This window comes from Pantherophis guttatus, chromosome 2 (assembly GCF_059756535.1).
Source record: "Pantherophis guttatus breed Tessera chromosome 2, ASM5975653v1, whole genome shotgun sequence".
NCBI lineage: Eukaryota > Metazoa > Chordata > Lepidosauria > Squamata > Colubridae > Pantherophis > Pantherophis guttatus.
Window position 1 is genome coordinate 59,570,748 of NC_142064.1, and position 22,150 is coordinate 59,592,897.

Genomic DNA, 22,150 nt, shown 5'->3' on the forward strand with positions numbered 1-22,150 from the left:
TGTATTAAAAATATTCTAGAGAAATAATTTTATTAATTCAAGGCAAGAGTACTATTCATGTGTTTGATTTTTATCACAATTATCATTGTTACAAATCCATGCATTTAGATATTTTATACTGCAGGTTCACTAAACTTCTGGTTAATTATAAAACAGTGAAAGAGCTTGGAAACTTCATACCTTGTAATCCTCAGCAGCATTATCTGTTATTTTACTTCCAGAATGATTGCTTGCCAGAATTGAAGCTGGAACTGGAACAACTTTTTTGGGAGTTTGGGAAAGCACAGTGGCCCAAGATAAGGGTATTTCAGTGAAAAGACCTGGATGTGCCTGAGGAACTGAGAACAGACAGAATATTTTATTCAAACTAATACCAGAGTAAACTAAGAGTTGAAATCAGGGGTCTTTGGTGCTCTCTGAGCCTGGTTATTTTCTTGCCTGAGGAACTGAGGTCATAATGTATTATTCAAACTAATATCAGAGTAAACTAAGAGTTGACCTTATATGAAATCATGATTTTATGTATAAAATGAAAACAGGAGATCCTCAATAATTACTGTATATGTTGAAACAGACTAATTACATGTATGGATATTTTATCCACAGAATGAATGGATTTTAAGCACATGTATTTATAAAGTAAGAACTGGAATATGAATTAATGCTTTCTAATTCTAAAGTAGCAGGATACAGCATCAACATGAAGCCAAGTTATATCATGCTGGATAGTGCTTACCTCCGGGATCTGATGAAGAACTTAAGGGTCTTGTTGGTAAATGCTTTTTCCGACATGCTTCACCCTATAGTAAATATTAACACCTTTAGTTGAAAATATGTACAACTTAGTGTAATTTAAAAATAATTTATCACATGCACCTCTACTCAAGAGTCAATCAGAAAGTAAAGCCTCACCATGATAATAAATTAAATAATAGTTCATAATAAAATAAAAAACTGTTCCAGAATAGCTTCAGTTGTTGCAGAAAACATCTTGCTTCATTAAAGGAATTCTTCGGGATCCAGTATGTAATTTATGTACAATGGAAAATCCATATTTAGTTACATTCAACTACAAATTACAAGAGCCACTGAAAATGAAATACAAATACATATATACATACAGGTGTTTTTTTTTGCCAGACAGGAATAAAAATCTTATCCTTTTAAATCCTTATTTTTAAAATCTTTAAGTCTCTTATACAGAATTTGTTGGAAATAGGTGGGTTTATATTTTTCAAATTGGTCATTATTACTTATAACTCTGAATTTCCTATCTATTTGTATGTAATAAATGAAGCTAAAGTCATAAAAGAATGGGGGAGCGGGAGTAAAAAGGACTGAAGAACTTCAATCCTTTAACTAAGCAAAACTTTTTGGAAAAAAAAGGCTAAACTTCTATGGCTGAAGTTTAATTTATTAGACCCATTTAACACAACCACCATAAACCAAAACTCACATCTGGCCAATAAATACCTGGCTAATTTTTTTATTTAGCAAGCATGATTTGTTAATATTTATTACCTGCTAGACTGTACAAAACTTAAGCTATATTAATGCATTCAATGCATTGATCTCACTGTGAGACAACTACAAAATTATTATAGAGTAGAATAAACCAGGGGTGAAATGCTTCCAGTTCGGACTGGATCACCCGATCCGGTAGCGATGGAGGCAGGTGGTTCGGAGAACCGGTAGCAAAAATCCCTGCCCCCTCCCCCCCATTGCCCAGCTGAGCCATGCAATCATCAGAGGCTTTTTTTAATTATTTTTAAAAGCATTTTTTCTACAACCTCTTTGGCGGAAAAAATGCTTTTAAAAGTAAAAAAAAAAAGCCTCTGATGATCACGCGGCTCAGCTGGGATCATCAGAGGCTTTTAAAAGCATTTTTTCTACAACCTCTTCGGCCGGTTTTAAAAGTAAAAAAAAAAAAAGTTGGGCACGCCCATTCAGTCATATTACCCCCCCCCCCACCAAGCCACGCCCACAGAACTGGTAGTAACAAATTTTACATTTCACCACTGGAATAAACCAACCCATACAAAAATTATTATATACACAAATGTAAAGAAAAATTGAATCATTTTTCATTGCCAACCCAACTCTTTCTCTTTATATGAATCAAACTAACTTTTTGTTTTTTCCCCCGAAAAGGATATTTTATACATAATATATAAAATGATCAGAAGGTCATTTTAAGAAGACTTAGAGGAACATTTTTGGTAACTAAGAATTCAGTTCTAAATTTTCTCTAACATGCAATGGAATTGACATTATTGATGGAGATATATTTCTATTCATTTTTCCTTAAAAGAGATTGGCAGTTGTACTGATCAGTAAATAGTTTCGTATCAACACCTCTATGTTCAACATCTCAAACACTATCCAGTGGCTAACCTCTTTGGTTATGTTTGAAATTGCAAGTTTTCCTGGAGGTGTCAGAGGCAGCTTATCTCCTTCTGCTGAGCCCACTGGCCCCCATGCATGCTTTTGAAGATCCAGGAGATTGTTACTTTCTAGGTCTTGGAGTTTTGGGAAATCTGACAAGGTCATTTCAAAGGCAGGTTCTGGTAGATGCTCAGCGTTTGGAATTTGCTTGAACTTCCCATTCATAACTTTTATAGGCCTATCTAATTTAAAACAAAATGTAAACACTAATGGTTACCTTTTTCAATAGCCATAATCAGTTTACTATTTTAAAGTTATTATATTTAGGCCAAATCCTGAAACAAATTATTCTGTTAAAAGACTCAAGCTGCTGCATTCTACTACCCTGTATACTATCTTGATTTTCATCTCTTTCCCCAGCCAATCCAGCCAATGATTATATCCGCACTAAGCATGCTCAGTTCTAATTAGGTTGTTTCCCTTCATTCCCCTCCCATTTGATTTAGGTGTTAAATCTGTAGATGCACACAATTGTGCCCTGTTCCAGCTACATCCAAAATCTGATTCCCCACCCCCTCAAAGACTTCTATAGGAACTTTATTTCAATAGAGAGAACATTTCAGAATAATTTCTCTGCGTGGATGGGAAAGTGCTGCATTTTAACCATCTTTAAATATATTGTTTAATAATATATGTAATCGAAAAATGATCTCACTGTGTATTCTGGCCTCTTTTTTTTCAATCATGTGAGTCAGTGTATCACATTTAATAGGATTCCTGCTCTGCAGAGCAATAAAAGGTGAATTTTCTGTTGATCTGCAGGTAAAATCACTTCCATTAGGCCTTTTATCCTCCAGTCTAGTTTCACTATTTTTCAGCTGTCTCTGTACAAAATAACAAAGAAAAACAATACATATTCCAAGTTGATTTTTCTAAATTATTTCCCTGTTTATTCCACTTATATTATTTACATTTATTCAAATACTCAATGGTTATTAAAATAAAACATGCAAAACAAAACGAACATTAAAGAAAAAACACAAATTACGCTTAAAGAAAAGACACTGACAAGAGAGTATATTTCTCCCTGGGATTAATGCAGGAAGAGGCCCTTTTGCATATATCTAAACAATTGGTTCTCAGAGAGAGAACGCACACAGATGAGCCTCTTCTTCAGATCTTAATATTCAGACATGTTCATATGGGAAAAATGATTTCTCAGATAATCCTCTAAACATTAAAAATAGTTAATATTAACTACTTCATCTCTGCTAAGAAAACAAATTGCAGTAATACAGATCCAGCTATATGATTTGAGTATTGGTTTGCAGCTCAGCTCCTGCACTTTGTATTAACTGAAGCTTCTGGGCGTTTTTCAAGGAAAACCCTATGTGCAAGTAGTCCTCGACTTACAACCATTCATTTAAGCAACTTTCTGAAGTTACGGCGATACTAAAAAAAGTGACTTCTGATTGGTGCTCACACTTATAACCATTACAGCATCCCCAAGGTTATGTGGTCAAAATTTGGGTGCTTGGCAACTTGCATGCATTTTATGATAGCTGTGGTGTCCCAGGGTCACGTGATCTCTATTTGCAACCTTCCCAGGGAACTTCCAACAAGCAAAGTCAGTGAGGGATGTATTTAACAACCGGGGTGATTTACTTAATAACTGTGGAGAAAAAAAAGTTGTAAAACTGAGTGCCAATCACTTAACAATTTCCCTGCTTGGCAATGGAAGTTCTGATCCCAAAAGTTTTGCTGTAAGTTGAGGACTATCTATAGCAGGGATCTCCAACCTTGGCAATTTTAAGACTTGTGGACTTCAACTCCCAGAATTCCTCACCAGCGAAGAGTTGAAGTCCACAAGTCTTAAAGTTGCCAAAGTTGGAGACACCTGATCTATAGTGCTCTTTGTAATAGATGCATTGAAATACAAAGCATGAACAAGGATTACCATATCTGATTTGTCTTAGGAAAGGTCACAGCTGAAACACTGGATCTAATTGTGTAATCGGGCTCTTTATTGCAGTCATTACTTGCGAATCCAATGACAGCTAAGGATAAAAAAGCATGCTGGAATGCGGACCACAGGTTCTCATTTTGGCAGTGTTCAACAGTATTAACTCCTTTGGAAATGAAGAGCAAGAGGTGAGAATACAGAAAGAACAGAAAATAGCTGTTTAAGCTGTTATCACTTACCCTGGATAAAGTAGCACATTCTTTTCTGATCAAAGAAGTCTGTTGTATGTACTCTCTACCCTGTTTACTAGAAATGTTCTGACTCTGGAAGCTGGAAACTGCATGTGTTCTTGGTGTGGCAGTAAGAGAATATGGAGAATTGGTGTACTCCTCAAGAGAATTACATCCTGTAAGATTTTGAGATGCACGCTGAGAAAGACAGGTGGAGGTATCCCATGGTACTTCTTCAATATATAGCTGTTGTCTTAAACAGAATAAGCATATTGATTTTTAGCGGAACAGATTACGCAAACATATCAACATTTTGTAGTAGGAAAATAATCCCACTGTAGAGGTATGTTTTTATTTTATATCATAGTATGTGTGTATTCAAATGAAACAATTGTTATAATGCAGAAACGTGGCTTTCTAAAGTTGTCACAAATCACTTGGTTTATTTTGCTAAGAATTTTTTGAGAAGAAATAAACATAAAACGACATGGTATACAGAATGAAAGCTGATTCACAAAATTCAAAAGTACATGTGTTAGGTTACAGATGTAGAATTTCTTCCATAAATTGCAAGCAGTACTATATCAAGAAAGAAAAGAGGATAGTTGAAAAATATTTCAGTTCTAAATGCTAGCACTAGAAGTTTAGATTTCTGATCAACATATAAGAGAACATTATAATGAACATCACAAGTTGTGAAAGTATCAACATTTATCTGTATGTTTCTGGAAATGAATTATTTTATATAAATAGGATTTTCCCTTTAATGACTAAATGGTAAGCTATACTTTTGTTCCAACAGCAAAACAATCAAACAAAAAAAAAAGGAACTGGTATCTCAAAAGTTTTTTTCTTTATCTTTATTTCTCTTCTCTTCTTTCCATTTAAACTCTGTTCTTATTCTTATTTTTCCATAGATAATAAAAGTAAGACATTTAGGGATGAGAAAAAGCCCTTAGTTACTCATCAACTCTGAAGTGTCTCATAAGAAATACAAGAAATACTGTAGTCTAAAATATTGAAGGAACATTTCAATGATATCACTCAGAATTATTGTTGAAATGGGGAGCCATATACATTGCTTAAATAAATAACCAATAAATGTAGTTCACCAAACTTAGAAAATTACATTCAAGATCTTGGGAAGTTAATAAGTTTCCTCAAAAATGAGACATACAGGGTACATACTTATTCACTGATGGCTCCTGAACATATGGGTAGCATGTCGTATAATATCCAGGAAAGACACATGCTTCTGAGGGTTCTGGCCATGCCACTGTTACTGCTGCAAATTTCGGGACAAATGGTTCGACCTCTGCTGATAACTTGATGCCCTGCTTTGCAAAATAAGTTTTGATTACATATACTTTCAGATTATCTACAATCAGTTAAAACGTTATGTATGTACATGAGAAAAAATATGATTCTTCTGTTCTTCAAACAAGAATGAAGACATTAAAATGCCAACTGTATATTCTCTTGATAATTACAATCAGCTGCAAAGATATTATAGGCAATAGAGATATTTTTTCTATCTTTGCTATAAAATTAAGTTAAAAGACTTTCTATGGCTAACCTTTTTGCTGTCGCGTGCCAAAAGCAGGGGGAATGGGGAGGGGGGTGTTGTGTGCATGCGTACACCCATAATTCAATGCCCCCCTGCACCCTGTGCATGTGCGTGCAACCCCCCCCTCACTCCCCCCGCTTTTGACACACAATGGCAAAAAGGTTACCGGTAGGCCTGAAAACGGCCTCCCCGCACCCTCCCCGGAAGCCCTCTGGAGGCTGGAAATGGCCCATTTCCTGATTTCTGGTGGGCCCAGAACGCCTGAAAATTAGCTGGCAGTGTGCGCATGTGCGCTGGAGCTGAGCTAGGGCAACACTCGTGTGCCCACAGATATGGCTCTGCGTGCCACCTGTGGCATGTGTGCCATAGGTTCGCCATCACGGTTCTATAGGCTTTAGGGAGTTTCTCCCTTTTTGCAATCTCTCTTCTTTTGCAGGAATCTCCCTACTATCCTTTTACCCCAGTTGCGGTCTTGCATTACAAGTTTAAATGTCAGATGTAATTTAAAGTAAAAGTTTGGGAAAGAGGAAACATGTGATCTTATTACACACTCCTAGCATATGTATCTATGTCTATGTATCTATGCACGTTTATATGTGTAGAGAGAAAGAGAATATTAACATGGTGTAGCAGCTGGACAAGAAGTAGGGAGATAAGATTCTAATCCTCCCTTAAGCACAGAAGTTGCCAGGTGACTTTGGGCCAGTCACTCTTTTTCACCCCTAGTTAGGGGAGTTAAAAGAATATCTATCAATTCATACTAGACCACCACAGAAGATTATAATCTGTAACATTCAGTGAAAAAGACCTGTAATTCGTTGATTTGAGCTGAAAATAATAATATGCATATACACTGTGGTATGTTTGCATTGGATCTTTCATTTATATAGCAGCAACCAAATAAAGCAAGTTATTCAGCTAGCAGTTAAATGCCCATTCACCGTGCACCCTCTAGTGGTTATTTCTAGAGACAGTGCAGGAAACTTAAGTGTTTCGGTCAAGAATATGAATTATTTATTTTTGCAATTAGTCGTCATAATCTGGCAAATTTATACTGATTGCCTGTAAGTGCACATTTAATCAAAATTTGAAATATACACATTAAATCACATTGGAAAAATATTAAGCTAAAGTATGCTTATTGAATAATTTTTACATTTCTCTGACAATTTGAATACATTGAAATAATTGAATATTTTGAAAATTCTGCAACTTTACATCACAGATTTTTTTCAGCCACTAGCTAATCATAATTATCCTTTTGATGAAATAAATAATTCATAAATTAAAAACTGAAAAGAACATATACTATACAACCTTAGCCAAAGTGTGTGTGTATATAAAAGCCCACCCCATCCGAGTGAAATATTAAATATTTGTACTTGCAATTTCCCTTGTTCTATACCATGTAAAGAGCCAAGACATTAGACTGTTATCTTAAGCTTCTACAACATTCCCAATCATATTGTTGAAGTATATTGGTTTATTCTGTCAGGAATCACAGTATAGACCGTTAATGTGCTTGTATAAGTCCTATTAAGCCATATGGAACCACACACTTGCTGGTTCTTTCTCCAAGTGGAATAATTGTCTTTGGTTCATTTTGAATGTATCATGTTAGCCACAAAATATTCTTAGCTTAACCACAGAGGATGTGAATAAACTTAAATAATGAGAACTCTCTTTGACTAGGAATGTCAGGCAATATGGCAAAATTAAAGCAGAGAATACTTTTTCCTGGATGCACTTTGCTCCCAGAAGAAAAGCCAATAAATGCAGATAAGCATATTCACTAAGAAGCAATACTAATGATCTATTGCATCATCTAGTTTTAATTTGGCTACAAATATTATTTTAAATAATCTTCTATATATATGCAAAGATCATTACTTGCTGCCATCTGTTTCTGTTTCTGCCAAAGTTATCTTTGGCAGTTTTGCCAATGTTACTCTTATTCCAGTGTTCATTATTGTCAGATACACAAAATTTGGTCATAAATACATGCATTGGTCAAAAAATTTTAACTGTTATATTTGTAATAGTTAAAAGAAGTACCTGCTACATAAGAAGTGTTTCTTACAGATTAAATAGTAATAAGTCCAATTTCAGGTTTCATACTTCCTAAAGTAACTGTTATAATTCTCTCTCCCTGCCTCTTTAAAAAGTTGTGACAATATTTTCAATTAAACTAGGTTAAAATTCTGGAAGAAGACAATGGCAAACCATTTGTATATTAATATCAAGAAAATGATATTGTTGCACATTATCTGATTCCTTGATGTGGAGCTTAATTTCAAGAAGCTGTTTTGCTTATTTTAATTCAGCTTATTTGAAATCATTTACATTTACAAATAAAATTACAATACTGTTTTATATTGTAATGTACCTTATGTTATCTGAGACAAGTCTTGTTAATCAGATAATAAATATATTCAGCGAATAAAATAGGTTCCTTTTATTGGAAAAAGCCCTGTTTAGCTTTTTGTGGGAAGTTTTGGCATTAAAATATGATCGTCCTTGAAAAACGAACAAATGGAGAGAAATGGCAACCCTTTCACTGCTTTGGAGAATAGAAATTAGGTGCAAGGCCAAATACACTATTGAAAAAAAAAATCCATGGGCAAGATTCATTTTAATTTTAGCCACCTTGGAAGCAGAATGGAATCCATTAATTCCCTGTAATGATAATGTTTACAGTATATTTGCTACGCTCACATAATATTTTAACAGTAAGCCATGGTTAACAAACACGCCGGTTTGTATTCAAATAACTTGCTGATCTAAAACGAAAATAAACCACACTATGGTTTAATGTGACGCATTTTGTTTGGCTTCGGACTTTCCGCTACAGTTCGTTAACTACGATTTAGCGGGTTGTGAAAACACACTCGAGATGTGCCTTTCCTCAGGGCCATTGGCTGCGCCCACCAGATCAATCTTCGCTTCTATTTGCTTTTCCTTCCCCAGGGAAGGACGGACTCCCCACCTGAACTGAAAAGACTGTCATCTTACACCTTCACTTCGAGGCTCCCGTCGTAAAGCACCAAGAGGAAACCTCAGGCAGAGGCTTCCTTTTCTTTCTCTTTACCGGGATGGCGGGGGGGGGGAGAGGGGGGTTTAGTTCTTGCTGCCGGTTACATAACAACGGCCAGGGCGACTTAAAGAAAAGCCGGTCTTTATTTTTAGTTCTCCGCAGACCCAGCCTGACCGCCGTTTCCCGCTTACCTCATTGCCCGCTCCCCGTTCTGAAGTCATGGCGGGGGGAAAAAAAGAAGGGGCAAGCAAAGGCCAATGCCTCGCTAACGGCGACTTCTACCCTACCCTCCACCACAAACCCAGCTGGCGCGCACAAAAGCCGTCATGGAAGCGACGCCCGAGCCTCCGGGGCTCACGGCCAATCAGCAGCAGTGTAGTCGTCACATGACGGTCGTCATGACGCCAGAGGCAAAGAGAAGGTTGCAGGCGGAAGTGTTCGAAGGTTCTCTCGAGGAAGCCGCGTCCAGCTGCAGAGGCAGAGCAGGCCATCGTGAGAGCTTTTGGTACCCAATCTCCGAGAGGAAGTGACAAAAACCTTGGCTACAATACAACACTATCCTCTAATTTTTCTTGTTCGTGTCAGTAGACGCTTTTTTCAGTGGTGGGATTCAGCCAGTTCGCACCACTTCTGGGGAACCGGTTGTTAACTTTCTGAGTTTGGCAAACTGATTGTTGGAAGAAATCATTAGGGCAGAGAACCGGTTGTTAAATTACTTGAATCCCACCACTGGCTTTTTCCCCCTTCAAAATTAAGTCACATAAAACCCTATACGTATGTATTGTCCTGGGAAGCTGCTCTTTCATTTGACACTTGATATTTTGCAAGCCTATACTACTATGTATTAGTAAGATCTCATCTATACTTATGTTTGACTTTTCTAAGCAGAAGACATTCTGGGAACCTGTTTGCCTCATTAAATGCACTGCATGTATTTTAAGTGTATATTCCAAATTTTATTTGGAGGACTTAAAGTGGCATGTGGTTTACATGCAGTTTCATTCATCTTCAATATTCTTTGTGAAGTTGTGTCTAGATAAATGGCAATTGGAGCCCGGGACTCCATAATGAAAATTCATTATTCTGTCAATACAGGCACATCACATAAAGGTTAGGGATTAGTTTAGAAAAGGGAATCAGTATTCCAAATGCTGGCAGAAAACAACACTTAATACAGAAAAAGTGGCACTACTCACAAGTTTCAATCTTAGAAAAGGATTTCTGTCATTATGCTCTGAAGTTTTAGTAGAACTGTATCATGGAATCGTAAAGTTGGAAGGGACCATAAAGATCTAAGCCTGTGTGATGTGCAGAAAAACTAAAACATCCATGAAAAATGGTCGTCCAGTTATTAAAAATGTCCATAGGTAGAGAACTCACTCTCTCCAAAAGAAGCCTGTTCCACTATTATAAAGCTCTATTAGAAAGTTATTTAAACAATATACAGGTAGCTGCAACTTATGTCTATTTCTGGTCAGTTTCTATGGCCATGGAAGTTTTCAACCATGTTGTCTGTTATTTTTCATTTTGTTCTAAATTATTATGGCTTCCTTGATTCTCCTCACCCATAGACAACTGGGAGGCTGGAGAGAACCAGACAATTTAAGTTCTTTCAGCCTATTTTCATAAAGCATGTCGTCTTAATACAAGACGATTAATACAATTTTCATTATCTCCTCTGAATCCTTTACGGTAGACATGTTAAACACATGTCCCACACCTGGATCTGGCCTGTGATAGGCCATGGAGTTGGCCTGCAGGGCCATCCGGGAGACGGCAACAGACTGGCCCTGCTGTCCTGGGCCCAGCCACACCCACCCAGTTAGCCATGATGACCAGGCCACGCTCACCATGGCCCTCCAAGGGGAAACAAACTCCTGATGCGGCCCGCAACAGGATCGAGTTTGACACCTCGCTCTACAGCATGGCTGGTCAACCTTTTGGCTTATCTCAGGATGCATATAAAGTATGTAATATAGTTTATATAAATATCACTAAAAATCACATTTATAAAACTTTACAAACTTATAGCTATCCAGGACCACATGCAACCTGTGGGCTGGACACACCTGCTGTACAATAACCTATCAATATAATTCAGGAAATGTAGACCTTAAATCATACATGAAATTCCAGATGTGATTGCACCAGTAACAAATAGAATGACTTCATGCACCCTTGACACAATTCTTATAATGCAAGCCAAGTCTGTTACTTACCTTCTTGTGGGTGTATCATACTGCTGACTCATCTTGCCAATGACCACACCCAAGTCCTGCTCAAATGTAGTGTTTCCAAACTATTATTTCCGTGTTTTATGTAGGTCCTACATTTTTACAATATCTAAATGTAATACTTTAACAATTAGCTATATTAAAGGATATCTTGTTACTCTCAGCTCAGTCTTCCAGCCTGTTGAAGTATGAGGTTGATTAACAAGGTGATGGAATGTGCATTTAAGTTTAAATCTCCAGAGTCAGATGAATTGTATCCTAGAGAATTTAAGGAATTTACTGTAGTCTAGCCAAATATTTATCCTTGAGAAATTCTCAAAAATGGAATACATTTCCAGGAACAGTAAGACTCACTCTAACATCAATATTGGGGAAGATTTTTGAGGTAACAGAGCAATTGATCCATAAGCACTTTGGAAACAAATTACCACAAATCAGTATGAATTTGTCAATTGGTTTTGCCCACAAGTCTCATTTTTTTTTTGATGGATAATTTTCTTAGTTTCACAGCAGGTAGTATTTATGACTAGCTGATCTATTAGGAAATCTCAGATCTATAGACAGGTCTGAGAAATAAGCCAGCTGTTATTAAAAAATTTTGACAGCTTTTTTTTATACTGTATGGAAATTAAGAAATTAAAATCCATGAAATACATATCAAGATTTAATTTTAAAAACAGGTTTATTTCTTCAGACCTATTTTAGGAGTTGAAAAGCCACAGGATGAATTGCTCTAACAGTTATAGAAAGATACATTGCTAATATAAACCAAAGATCATTGAAGATTTTATAATCAACACATTACATGTAAGTTGTAAACTTTATTGAACAAAATTGACAAGAGCAAATAGGCACTTGTTAACAATGAGAGTTCAAGATCATAGCAGCCAACTTAACTTTGCATTTTACTGAGCTCTGTTGCTGTGAATAATACAGCTCATGCACAGGTAATGACTTATTTGTACATTTTTCTCAAGTATTCACTGAATACTACCAACATATATACATTTGTACATAAAATTTCAGAAATTTAGAGAAGTTATTTTTGTTGGCCTTTTGGAAGTGGTCTTCTAAAAAGGAGGATATGTGGTTCTGCAAGAGAAAGATAGAAATTTGTTTACGCCTGTTGTGAAAGCTTACACTTGCCAATCATGCTGATCAAACCCATCCCTTTATCACTGCCATTCTGACTGACTTGGAAAGAATAATCCCTTCAAATATGTAACATTAGACTATAGTCCAACATATTCAAAACAAATTGTGAAGTCATATCACAACTAAATATTTCACATTTATTAAAAGAAATGTAAGCATGCTAAACAAAATGTATTCAAAATATTTTGTATCACAATATAATATGTTACAACTAAATTTTCTTCTCCAAAGCAAGAACTATATGATTTAGCTTAATCGACACAGGACACTTTACATTTGTATTTTTCCCTTCAATTCCCAGATGTTGACCACAAATTAAATACACAAACATTTCAGTAGGTTATGCAAACACTCCCCATTCACAGCAGTGCAACATGAAGTCTACAAGGAAAATATTTTCTAAAAATGTAACATCTGCATTTATTTTACCTGGTTCATGAATCATATAGTGGACCCAGCCAAGACTCTGCTGAACACCAAGCCTTCTCCATTCTTCTTCAGTCATTAGATGTGTTTTTGGTACTTGCTTTGAGAGCTCTCTTGGCAGCATCACATGCCTATCACGATTAAAACGTATACATCAAACTCACACATAAAATGGTTAGTTTTGACTCAATATGCATGAACCCAGTCATGAGTAAAATTAAGTTTCCTATAAAAATCCATTGCTTTTTGGAAGTGATCGAAATTCTTTAGAATCCTGCTTCGGCTGAAGTTACCTAATCAACAATGGCAGTATTCAGATACTTTCAAAGGAATTGTCTAATATTAGGTTAAATTTGCAGTTCCACAACCAAGTCTTCAATATTCACACCATGCACAATTCAAGCTATTTCCCTAAATCTAGAAGATGCACAAAGAAAAAACCATTCGTGCAGCCAACGCCCACTCAGTCATTAAGTTTCCCCAACAGTTAACCCGGATCAGCCAATTCTTTATTATTATTTTTTCCAGAGCTGCGGTCAGGATGCAGTTCAGGGTGGAAAGGGAGAAAAGTTACTCTCTCAGAGATCGAGTGTATGAAAACAATAGGCGGTTACTGTACTTTAGCAGTGCCTCAGCTCTTTTGCTGGCGGCTTCTACCTATAAAGATGATTTTGGTGGGCATTGATGCCACCTTTCCCCGGCGTTTCCTAAATAACCCCTGAAACTCCCCACCTTTCCTTTTTGTTACAGCCTCTGAGGCGGCCCAACCGCTCGTTGTTTCGCTTTTGTATATCCAGGCAAAGGCAAATTGATCGAAAACCGACTTCAGCCATTCCCCCGCCCCCGCCCCGGCACAAACGAAGTAACACGACCCTCCCCGTTCTCGTACCGGTATTCGTAGTTCTCGTCGAAGTATTTATCCGAATAATAGATCTGCTTATGAGCCATTATGAGAGGAATGGCGGCGACCACAGCGAAATCCCCCTCCGGCCCCAGAGCTCGTCACTAACCGACTGCGGTGAAGGCAACACAGCACCCGACCCAATTTGAATCCGACATCTCGGCGCTGATTGGAAGGGAGCCCCGAACTAATGGGAGCGCGCGCCGTCACGTGGTCTCGGTCTGTTGCTATTTGACTCTCTCCTAGGTTTGTCTCCGTTTCCACCAATCAGAGAGACGAGGCGCCGAGCCGCAACGGAGGGGAGGGGCGGCGGCGCTAAATACACTCGGCTCGCAATGTTCAGGCATTGGTTATTGGGACCTGGCGGGTTTTCTCTCTCTCTCTCTTTCTCTCTCTCTCTCTCTCTCTCCCTCTGACGGAATGATATACGATTCCAATATCTCCAGCGGGGTGGTGTCCAAGAGCTGTTGTTGTTTTTTTTAAAACTATTGTTATCGTAATGGCTGCTCTTCGCCCATAGTTACCCATCTTTTGCATATTATTTTCAGGACAATTTTCTGCCCGCGTCGTTTCATTCTTTTGGCGTGTTTCATTCAAGAATTTAGTCAAATGAATTCCGGGGTCCAGAACTACAATCAAAAGTGGGGTATTTAAAACTCCACAAGGATCACATTCTAGAATGAATAATATATTGGGGAATCATTTCATCCCTTTCCTAAAGAGATAGTGTTGCATATAGGATTTGCAGACCTTTTTAAAAAAAATTCTGTGTCTCATTCGGTCTACTGAGTGCCCTCAAAGAGGGAAGTGATCTGAGTCTTCTGTTGGGTGTGGCTGCAAGGGTGCAATTTTCACCCCCATATCTGCTCCAGCATCTCCGACCAGAAATCCTTCAACTCTGCACCATTGAGAGCTGATTTAAATCTTCCTGCCACGGAAGGACTTTCCAATGTTGGGAAACGGTGACTCAGTCAGCCTTTCTCAATTTAGTGACCTCTGATAGACTACACAGGTAGTCCTTGATTTACAACAGTTCATTTAGCGACTGTTACAGTTACAGTGGCACTGAAAAAGTGATCTATGGACATTTTCACAGTTACAATCTTTGAAGCATCCCCATGACCATGTGATCAAACTTCAGATGCTTGGCAACTGGCTCATGACTGGCACCGATCCCAAAATCATGTGATCGCCTTTTGCACCATTCTGATAAGTCAATGGGGAAGCTAGATTCACTTAACTAGATTCACTTAAGGTTATCAACTGAAGTGATTCACGTAACAACTGTGGCAAGAAAGGTCATAAAATGGGGCATTAATAACTTAACAAATGTCTCACTTAACAACAGAAATGTTGGGTTCAATTGGTTGTACTACCTGTAATTCTAATCTCCAGTTTTGAGTGTCTGAATGATGGGAGTAGCAGTCAAATACTTTGACAATGTTGACTAGGAGAAGTCTCCTGAAAAATTGTGTACAAGTAGTCCTCAGCTTACATCAGTTCATTTAGTGACTGTTCAAAGTTACGATAGCACTCAAAAAAATGGTCACATGACCATTGCATCATTCCCATTGTCATGTGATAAAAATTTGGATGCTTGGCAATTGACTCATGGCGGTTGCAGTGTTCTGGGGTCAGTGTTCATGTGATCAGTTTTTGCGAACTTCTGACAAAGTCAATAGGGAAGCCGGATTCACTCAACAACCATGTTACTACCTTAACTACAATGATTCACTTAACAACTGTAGCAAGAAAAATTGTAAAATGGGGCAAAACTCACTTAACAGATGTTTCCCTTAGCAACATAAATTTTGGGATCAATTGTCGTAAATTGAAGACTACCTATACACATTTTCACTCTCACTGTTTCCAGTAGGCCCAACTTTTTAAAATTTCTAAAAATTTTCTAAGTGCATTGCTTCCCCACATAACATTTGAAATGTGGTTTTTCTCTTGTTTCCCTTTCTTCCTACATTCTACTTGTCTTAACTTCAAAGGTTTCTATTTTCCTGTGTTAAGAGTTTACCTTTCTGTTCAGACATGAACTTTCCCTCAGCAGTTCAAAGGGATTCTACTCACAAATGATTATTTTTTTATTTTTTCTAACAGATAACATTTGCATAGCATACACCCTTCTTTTTAAGTTGTACTGTATTCTTGGAGTTATCTGCATAGCTTTAAAGCTTTTTCATGAAATCTTTAGCACAATCCCTAAACAATAGAACTTGGAAGTTAAGTACCAGTGAATTCAATAGAGCATACTCCTTGATAAGTAAATTTATGTTTTTAGCCTTGTAGCACTTCCAACCATTACTGTTTTCACTTTCAAACACTCAGAAACATTTTGAACCTTTTTGTTCTCACCGGGCTGATGTTGAAACACAGAATAATCCATGAGCTGTTCCTGATAACCAGTAGAGAAGAAGAAAAAAAATCTAATCAGACTTTTGTCTCTCTATCTGTGTCTATGAATCACAAATTTAATTTTGTCATTTGTTACTTTTTAAGAGAGTTTAGCATTTGCTGTTAGAAAGAGCTGTTAAGGTACTTTTTCTCTGCTCAATTTAACAACAAGTGTAAAGTTATTTAAAGAGAGTTTGGAGGCAAGAGTTTCCATCAATGGAAAAAAGATCTGCTCCAACTACAACATTTCTACTCACAAATTTTATTCACAATGGTTTTTAAATCCCAACTGAGTAATTAGAAAGAAATTAGTTTGCTATCTAATGGATATGACAAATGGGAATTACAGGTATGATGCTTATTGGAGCAACCAGAAATACTGTGTGGAGTTGCCAATAATCTTTATCTCCTGCCATATCTTAAATCTAACCTTATATCTAAATTTTCTTTCAACTTCATATCTGAATATCTCAATCAGAGCAATAATCTGAGATTTCAAGAATTCTGACACATAATGTAGTATGGATTAATGTACTATTAAATGTGACAAGTTTTTTTTCCAAATACAGTATTCATATTATGCCACAGTTTTTAAATATAAATATTTTTATTTATATTTTAATCCTTTAAATTCTCTGCAAAATGATGCCCAATGCAGGGATCCACTCAATTTATAATAGAAATCTAGTTAAATACTTCATGTCAGAGTAAGAATTCTGAACTCTGGCTCTCCTGCATTCTCTGAATAGAACAGGATAGTTAATCTTCTCTAACCAGATCAGAAAATTGATTTAAGGTAGCTGGAATAGGAAATGTTTTTTACTATCTAATCCATGTCTCTAAATATCTGACAAAGGGCAGTTGATAACCCTAACTCTACAGCATTCTAATAATGGCTGTAAATAATTTGGTCAAATTTTGCCTAAAACTTGGCAAGAAAGTTATCTGAATAGGATTTTTTTTTTTTTTTTTTTTTTGCAAGACCACAATAAGAATAGATAATTGACATAGTTTGGTGGACTGGAGAAAAGCTGACATCGCCATTTGGTGATTGCAAGAAATTTTATGACACTACAGATTCCTGCACCAGATTGGGAACAGGAATCTGCTGGCATATTAATATGTTAAACTCTGTAGCTTACATTAGGGCCGCCTATCACACAACTTGCTTCTGCCTTTAAATATTTTCCCTGTATAATTGCTGGCAGCCTTGAAAGTTTTTGGTGCTCATGTACCAGGATATATGCTTCCAAGGCAATCTTATCCCAATAAGCATCTAGTCAAGTTGTTTACCTCATGTACTTGCCTGTTTGCTTACATTACTTTGCTTTAAATACTTTCCAAGTTAATGAGTAAATAACTAATCACTGTGTATTGCAACAGATTTACAAGATGTTTGGCAAGATTTTAAGAAATACATTTAAATCCTTTTTAAAAATAGCTTGAATAATATAGTAAATTACATTTTATCCCAACCAAAATTTAATGTATATATAATATGAATAATTTACACATCCCTAAAGGTTATGAACTCAGAATTCCTGTCACCTGGAATTCTGAAGATCCAGGTTAACAGATTGGTCAGTGATATTGTTTTGTTTGTTTCTTAGTTTGTATTACTGAGTTGTATGAATTTGGCCGATAGCAGTTTTTTCAAGAAACTAGGACACCAACATAACATATAATCCTAATCAATACTATTATACTTCAATTTGAAATTTCAATTTTGGATGAATGGATTATAATTATTGTATGTATTTAAGATAAAATGATCATGGGACTGTGTCCAATTTTTCAATCCTTCAATCCTTTACAGAGGAACGCACTTTGATTTGTCTACACAATATTCAAACTGGAAATAACAATAGCTTTAGTGCTATTGAACTTACTGGTATTGTAGATTGCAGTCAGAAAAAATACAACACTCTTTGGGTATTTACAGTAAGTAGAATAAGTCTCAAATGTTCTGGTTTTTAAGGTTCATTTTTTGTGTAGAAAAAAAAATATTTCTCATGGGATGTTGATAGTTTTATTGCTTGTATCCCCTCAATAAATTTTACTTAAACCGCAGTGTTTGCTTAACAAGTGCAGTAATTCACTTAACAACCACCACAAAAAAGGTTTAAAATCGGATCAGTCATATGACCTGTTCTATAACAATCATGACTTATAGCCATCATGGGCAGCTCTCAGGATGGCTGCTTTCTTTACTAATATATATACATATACATATACATATACATATACATATACATATACATATACATATACATATACATATACATATAATATTCATTTTGCCTCAGAAATTTATAACCAGAAAGTCCATTTTTTCTCAGTCTCCCATTAATACTACTATCAGAAGTTATAAGAGTTCACATATATAACTTCAGAGTAATATAAATTAATCTAAAAAACAATCATGCATACAGACTCTATTGGCCTCCATTTGTTAACATATTTAGTAGAATATGATTTTGTTAATGCATGATTTTGTTATCCTAGTAATTGATGAGACACGGTCAGGAATTTATCAACAGCAGACTGATATCTAAGTCACTGGCAATCTAGTGAGAACCAGAAGCAATTGCAGGACTCTGTTCCCTTTAATAGTTAGCCCAGCATTTCCACCGTAACCCTATCGGTCATGAACGCAATCTGCTTTCCTATCTTCTCCCCATCAGCCTTGTATTTTGATATCAGGAAGACCAATAGACCCTAATGAGCCACCATTAAGGTAAAGGTAAAGGTTCCCCCACACATGCATACTAGTCATTTCCAGCTCTAGGGGCGGTGCACATCTCCGTTTCTAAGCCGAAGAGCCAGTGCTGTCCAAAGATGTCTCTGTGGCCATGTGGCCGGCATGACTAAACCCCAAAGGCGCACGGAGTACTGTTACCTTCCAACCAAAATGGTCCCTATTTTTCTACTTGCATTTTTTACGTGCTTTCAAACTGCTAGGTTGGCAGAAGCTGGGACTAGTAACAGGAGCTCATTCTGTTACACGGTGCTAGGGATTCGAACCGCAGAACTGCCAACCACCTGATTGATAAGCTCAGTGTTTTATCACCATTACCCCAAGGCTAATCCCATTCAAGCCTCACATGCAATCTGGAGCAACTTGGCATAAGTCACTCTAGCTTCCTGATTTCCTCACACCAAAACTTTACATCATCTCTATTGATTTGCATCAACTTCCTTATCGCCTCTACCTCACTCATATTTCCCTCTTACAAGAGTTAGATCAAGAAGAGTCACTACAGAGGAGGCCTCTCAACTGCCCTCTCTTATTGCCAGTTATCCATTAAAGCTTCTGATCAGCATAGTACAAACTGGTCAACATGCCAGGTGATCTCATGAACATATCCAAGGCCTGAATCTGAAAGTGGTTATCTCGCTTCCCTAGGAGGATATTTAGCAATCACAGTGCAGCACACAATTCACGACTGCAATGCCAGGACCCCAGCCCAACAACCCAGATTCTGGTCCTGTGCGCTTGGCCCAAATCTGGGCAGTTCCTCCAAGTATACCTCCCAGGTCCAGCAGTCTTTACCCGCCTATATCCTCAGTAAATGTACCCTTTAGATCTCTGATTGATGATCTCACCCTTCTCATGTAGTGCATTCCTCATTTCTGATGTAATCTTCTCCACTGTATTCAGTCCTCTCTTTTGGAGGTCTTTGCTTTCCTCCACTTTATCTGCAGTCACTTTCTAGCTTTCCACAAGGTTCAACTTCATCCAATCCATTCCTCCCTCCTTCTCTTCCTCTTTTTCCCCAACTTCTTTTCACATTTCCTCCATCTCCCTAGACTTCTGTTTTTTCCACCAGCAATTCTTTCTCCAGTGAATGCTACTCCAGTCCAGTGGTGGAGTTTTTGGCCTCTCTACTGGCGAACTTGCATCAGTGATACAGTGTTCGAAAGATCATTCTGGATTCCTGGTAGTGACATACTTGCAAGATCTCGCAGCTGTCAGGACAAATATCAAATCCAAATACTCTTCAATTGGTATAAATTACTCATAGAAATGGATCACTTTCATTTACAGTGTTTGTGATAAGGAAAAGCACATTCTTTTTTATTGATCTTTTATACAACCTGAGATCCCTGCTTCCCTCCCCCGAATTTTGCCACATTGGCTAGTAAAAGGAGTGAGGGCTCTGTTGTTGCACTTCTCTGATCCCATGGAGTGACCACTCCATAATGGGCTACAAAGGCGGCATTCGTCCCCCTGTGTCTTACTCTCCCCCTTCTTCTGCAAACAAAACCCTTGTTCTGCTAAGACACAATAGGGATGGAAGCACAGCTGGAACTCTTTGAAGATGGCATACTTTTCCGCTGGCTCCACCATTGGATAATACTGAATAATCACTGCTGCTGGGTAGAATAGCCCAGGCTGGTACAGCTATTGCTATGAAGGCAGGACATAAGCTGCAGAGCTAAAGCAGCATGTCTCCTGATGACTCATGCCTGCGTTCTCTATGGATTGCAGTGTTTGAATGAACGTGCCAAATTGGTGATATTCTGAGACTACCTGAGGCAGTCAAACGGGATCGTCAAATCCAGGGGAGTGCCATTTACTTGCTTTTCTTGGCATTAAATGGGGGGTGGCTGCCAATGGCAATATCAATCAATCAATCAGAATCAATCAATCAGAATAGAGCTGCAAGGGACCTTGGAGGTCTTCTAATCCAGCCCCCTGCTCAAGAAGGAGATCCTATACCATTTCAGACTGGTCTCTTCTTAAAAACCTCCAGTGATGAAGCACCCACAACTTCTGAAGGCAAGCTGTTCCACTGGTTAATTATCTTCACTGTTAGGAAGTTTCTCCTTAATTCCAGGTTGCTTCTCTCCTTGATTCATTTCCAACCATTGTTTCTTGTCCTGCCCTCTGGTGCTTTGGAAAATAAAATACCAAATTTTATTTTCCAAAACTGCCACTCTCCTGAAGGCTGATAAACCAAGGAAGCAAGCCAGGTGTCTATGAAGACAGTATCCCTCACCCTTAGCTGTTTCAGAGCAAAAGGCATAGAGTCGCACTGACAGCTGACAGTTAGAGTTGGAATTTATCTCCAACAGTGTCTCCTCTAATAAAATCACATTTGAACAATTCTTATAATGTACTGTATATGAAGGGGAAAGGATGGGGAACACCTACTTCGTTGGCTGACATCTCCCACCCACAGGTTTGCATTGCTATGGCAACATTCCAACCCACTCATATGACGTCAGTCTCACCTTGGACAAGACAGAATGTTAAAGGGGCAGGCCATAGTTATTCAGGATTGCAGCATACCATACTGGAGAAGTCAGGAATGCTCCTCATCTGAAATCTCCATCACAAATTATATAGAGAGCAAGAACAAAAGAAGCAATAAAGCATACTGGGACTGCTGTGTGATTCAGTCCAGAAGAAATGAGTATCACCTATCATCTTAAGTCCTGACAGAAACGTATGATCCCAATTTTTTACTGCAGATAATGAAAATATATCCACCCACGAAGTGCTCCTATTTCTATAGAAGGAAATTGTAATGAGCAAGTTGATAGATACAGCTTACCTTGTTACATATCATGCAGGCCTTATAAATATCCTGCTTTGCAGTTATTTAAGATCTTGACCTCTGTTTTCTGGCTTTAAAAAAGTAAGAGGTAAATTCATACACAGCATCGATGTGTTGTGAAGGGAAATGGAAATGGAAAGCAGAGTTAGGTTAAAGAATAATCATATAAGTATCATAAAAACAAATAACAGAATACTGATGTATAAACAACATTGACAGTGTGGCTGAGGACAAACTGTTAGGGCAGCATATGTGCATGGGTGATTACGTAAAAATTCACCGTTTTTC

The 22,150-nt window shown here is 37.5% G+C and overlaps 2 protein-coding genes and 1 long non-coding RNA gene across 5 annotated transcripts in view; all 3 read right to left on the reverse strand.

Annotated features, from left to right (window-relative positions):
* Positions 1 to 9,537, reverse strand: part of SECISBP2 (SECIS binding protein 2) — a 35,680-nt gene extending 26,143 nt beyond the window's left edge. The window contains exons 1-7 of one of the 3 annotated variants that reach the window (XM_034410033.2): positions 9,371 to 9,537; positions 5,767 to 5,912; positions 4,588 to 4,831; positions 3,101 to 3,269; positions 2,395 to 2,627; positions 737 to 800; positions 181 to 338 (exon numbers count right to left, since the gene is read on the reverse strand). In XM_034410033.2, the coding sequence (XP_034265924.2) occupies positions 181 to 338; positions 737 to 800; positions 2,395 to 2,627; positions 3,101 to 3,269; positions 4,588 to 4,831; positions 5,767 to 5,912; positions 9,371 to 9,400 (1,044 nt within the window). In that variant the 5' untranslated portion in view covers positions 9,401 to 9,537. Of the gene's footprint in view, positions 1 to 180; positions 339 to 736; positions 801 to 2,394; positions 2,628 to 3,100; positions 3,270 to 4,587; positions 4,832 to 5,766; positions 5,916 to 9,131 lie in introns of all 3 variants that reach the window. The other 2 variants (XM_087886024.1, XM_034410034.2) reach the window with 2 other exon arrangements.
* A 2,684-nt stretch (positions 9,538 to 12,221) lies between these two features.
* CKS2 (CDC28 protein kinase regulatory subunit 2) lies at positions 12,222 to 14,082 on the reverse strand. The gene is made up of 3 exons (XM_034411250.3): positions 13,884 to 14,082; positions 12,998 to 13,125; positions 12,222 to 12,505 (listed from the first exon to the last, which is right to left on the reverse strand). Exons 1-3 carry the CDS (start codon positions 13,940 to 13,942, stop codon positions 12,453 to 12,455), a joined length of 240 nt encoding a protein of 79 aa, XP_034267141.1. The 5' UTR covers positions 13,943 to 14,082; the 3' UTR covers positions 12,222 to 12,452.
* A 2,075-nt stretch (positions 14,083 to 16,157) lies between these two features.
* Positions 16,158 to 21,479, reverse strand: LOC117661951 (uncharacterized). The gene is made up of 3 exons (XR_004590177.3): positions 21,457 to 21,479; positions 19,905 to 20,267; positions 16,158 to 16,299 (listed from the first exon to the last, which is right to left on the reverse strand). It is a non-coding gene; the product is annotated as an uncharacterized LOC117661951 (long non-coding RNA).
* Positions 21,480 to 22,150: the final 671 nt, after the last annotated feature.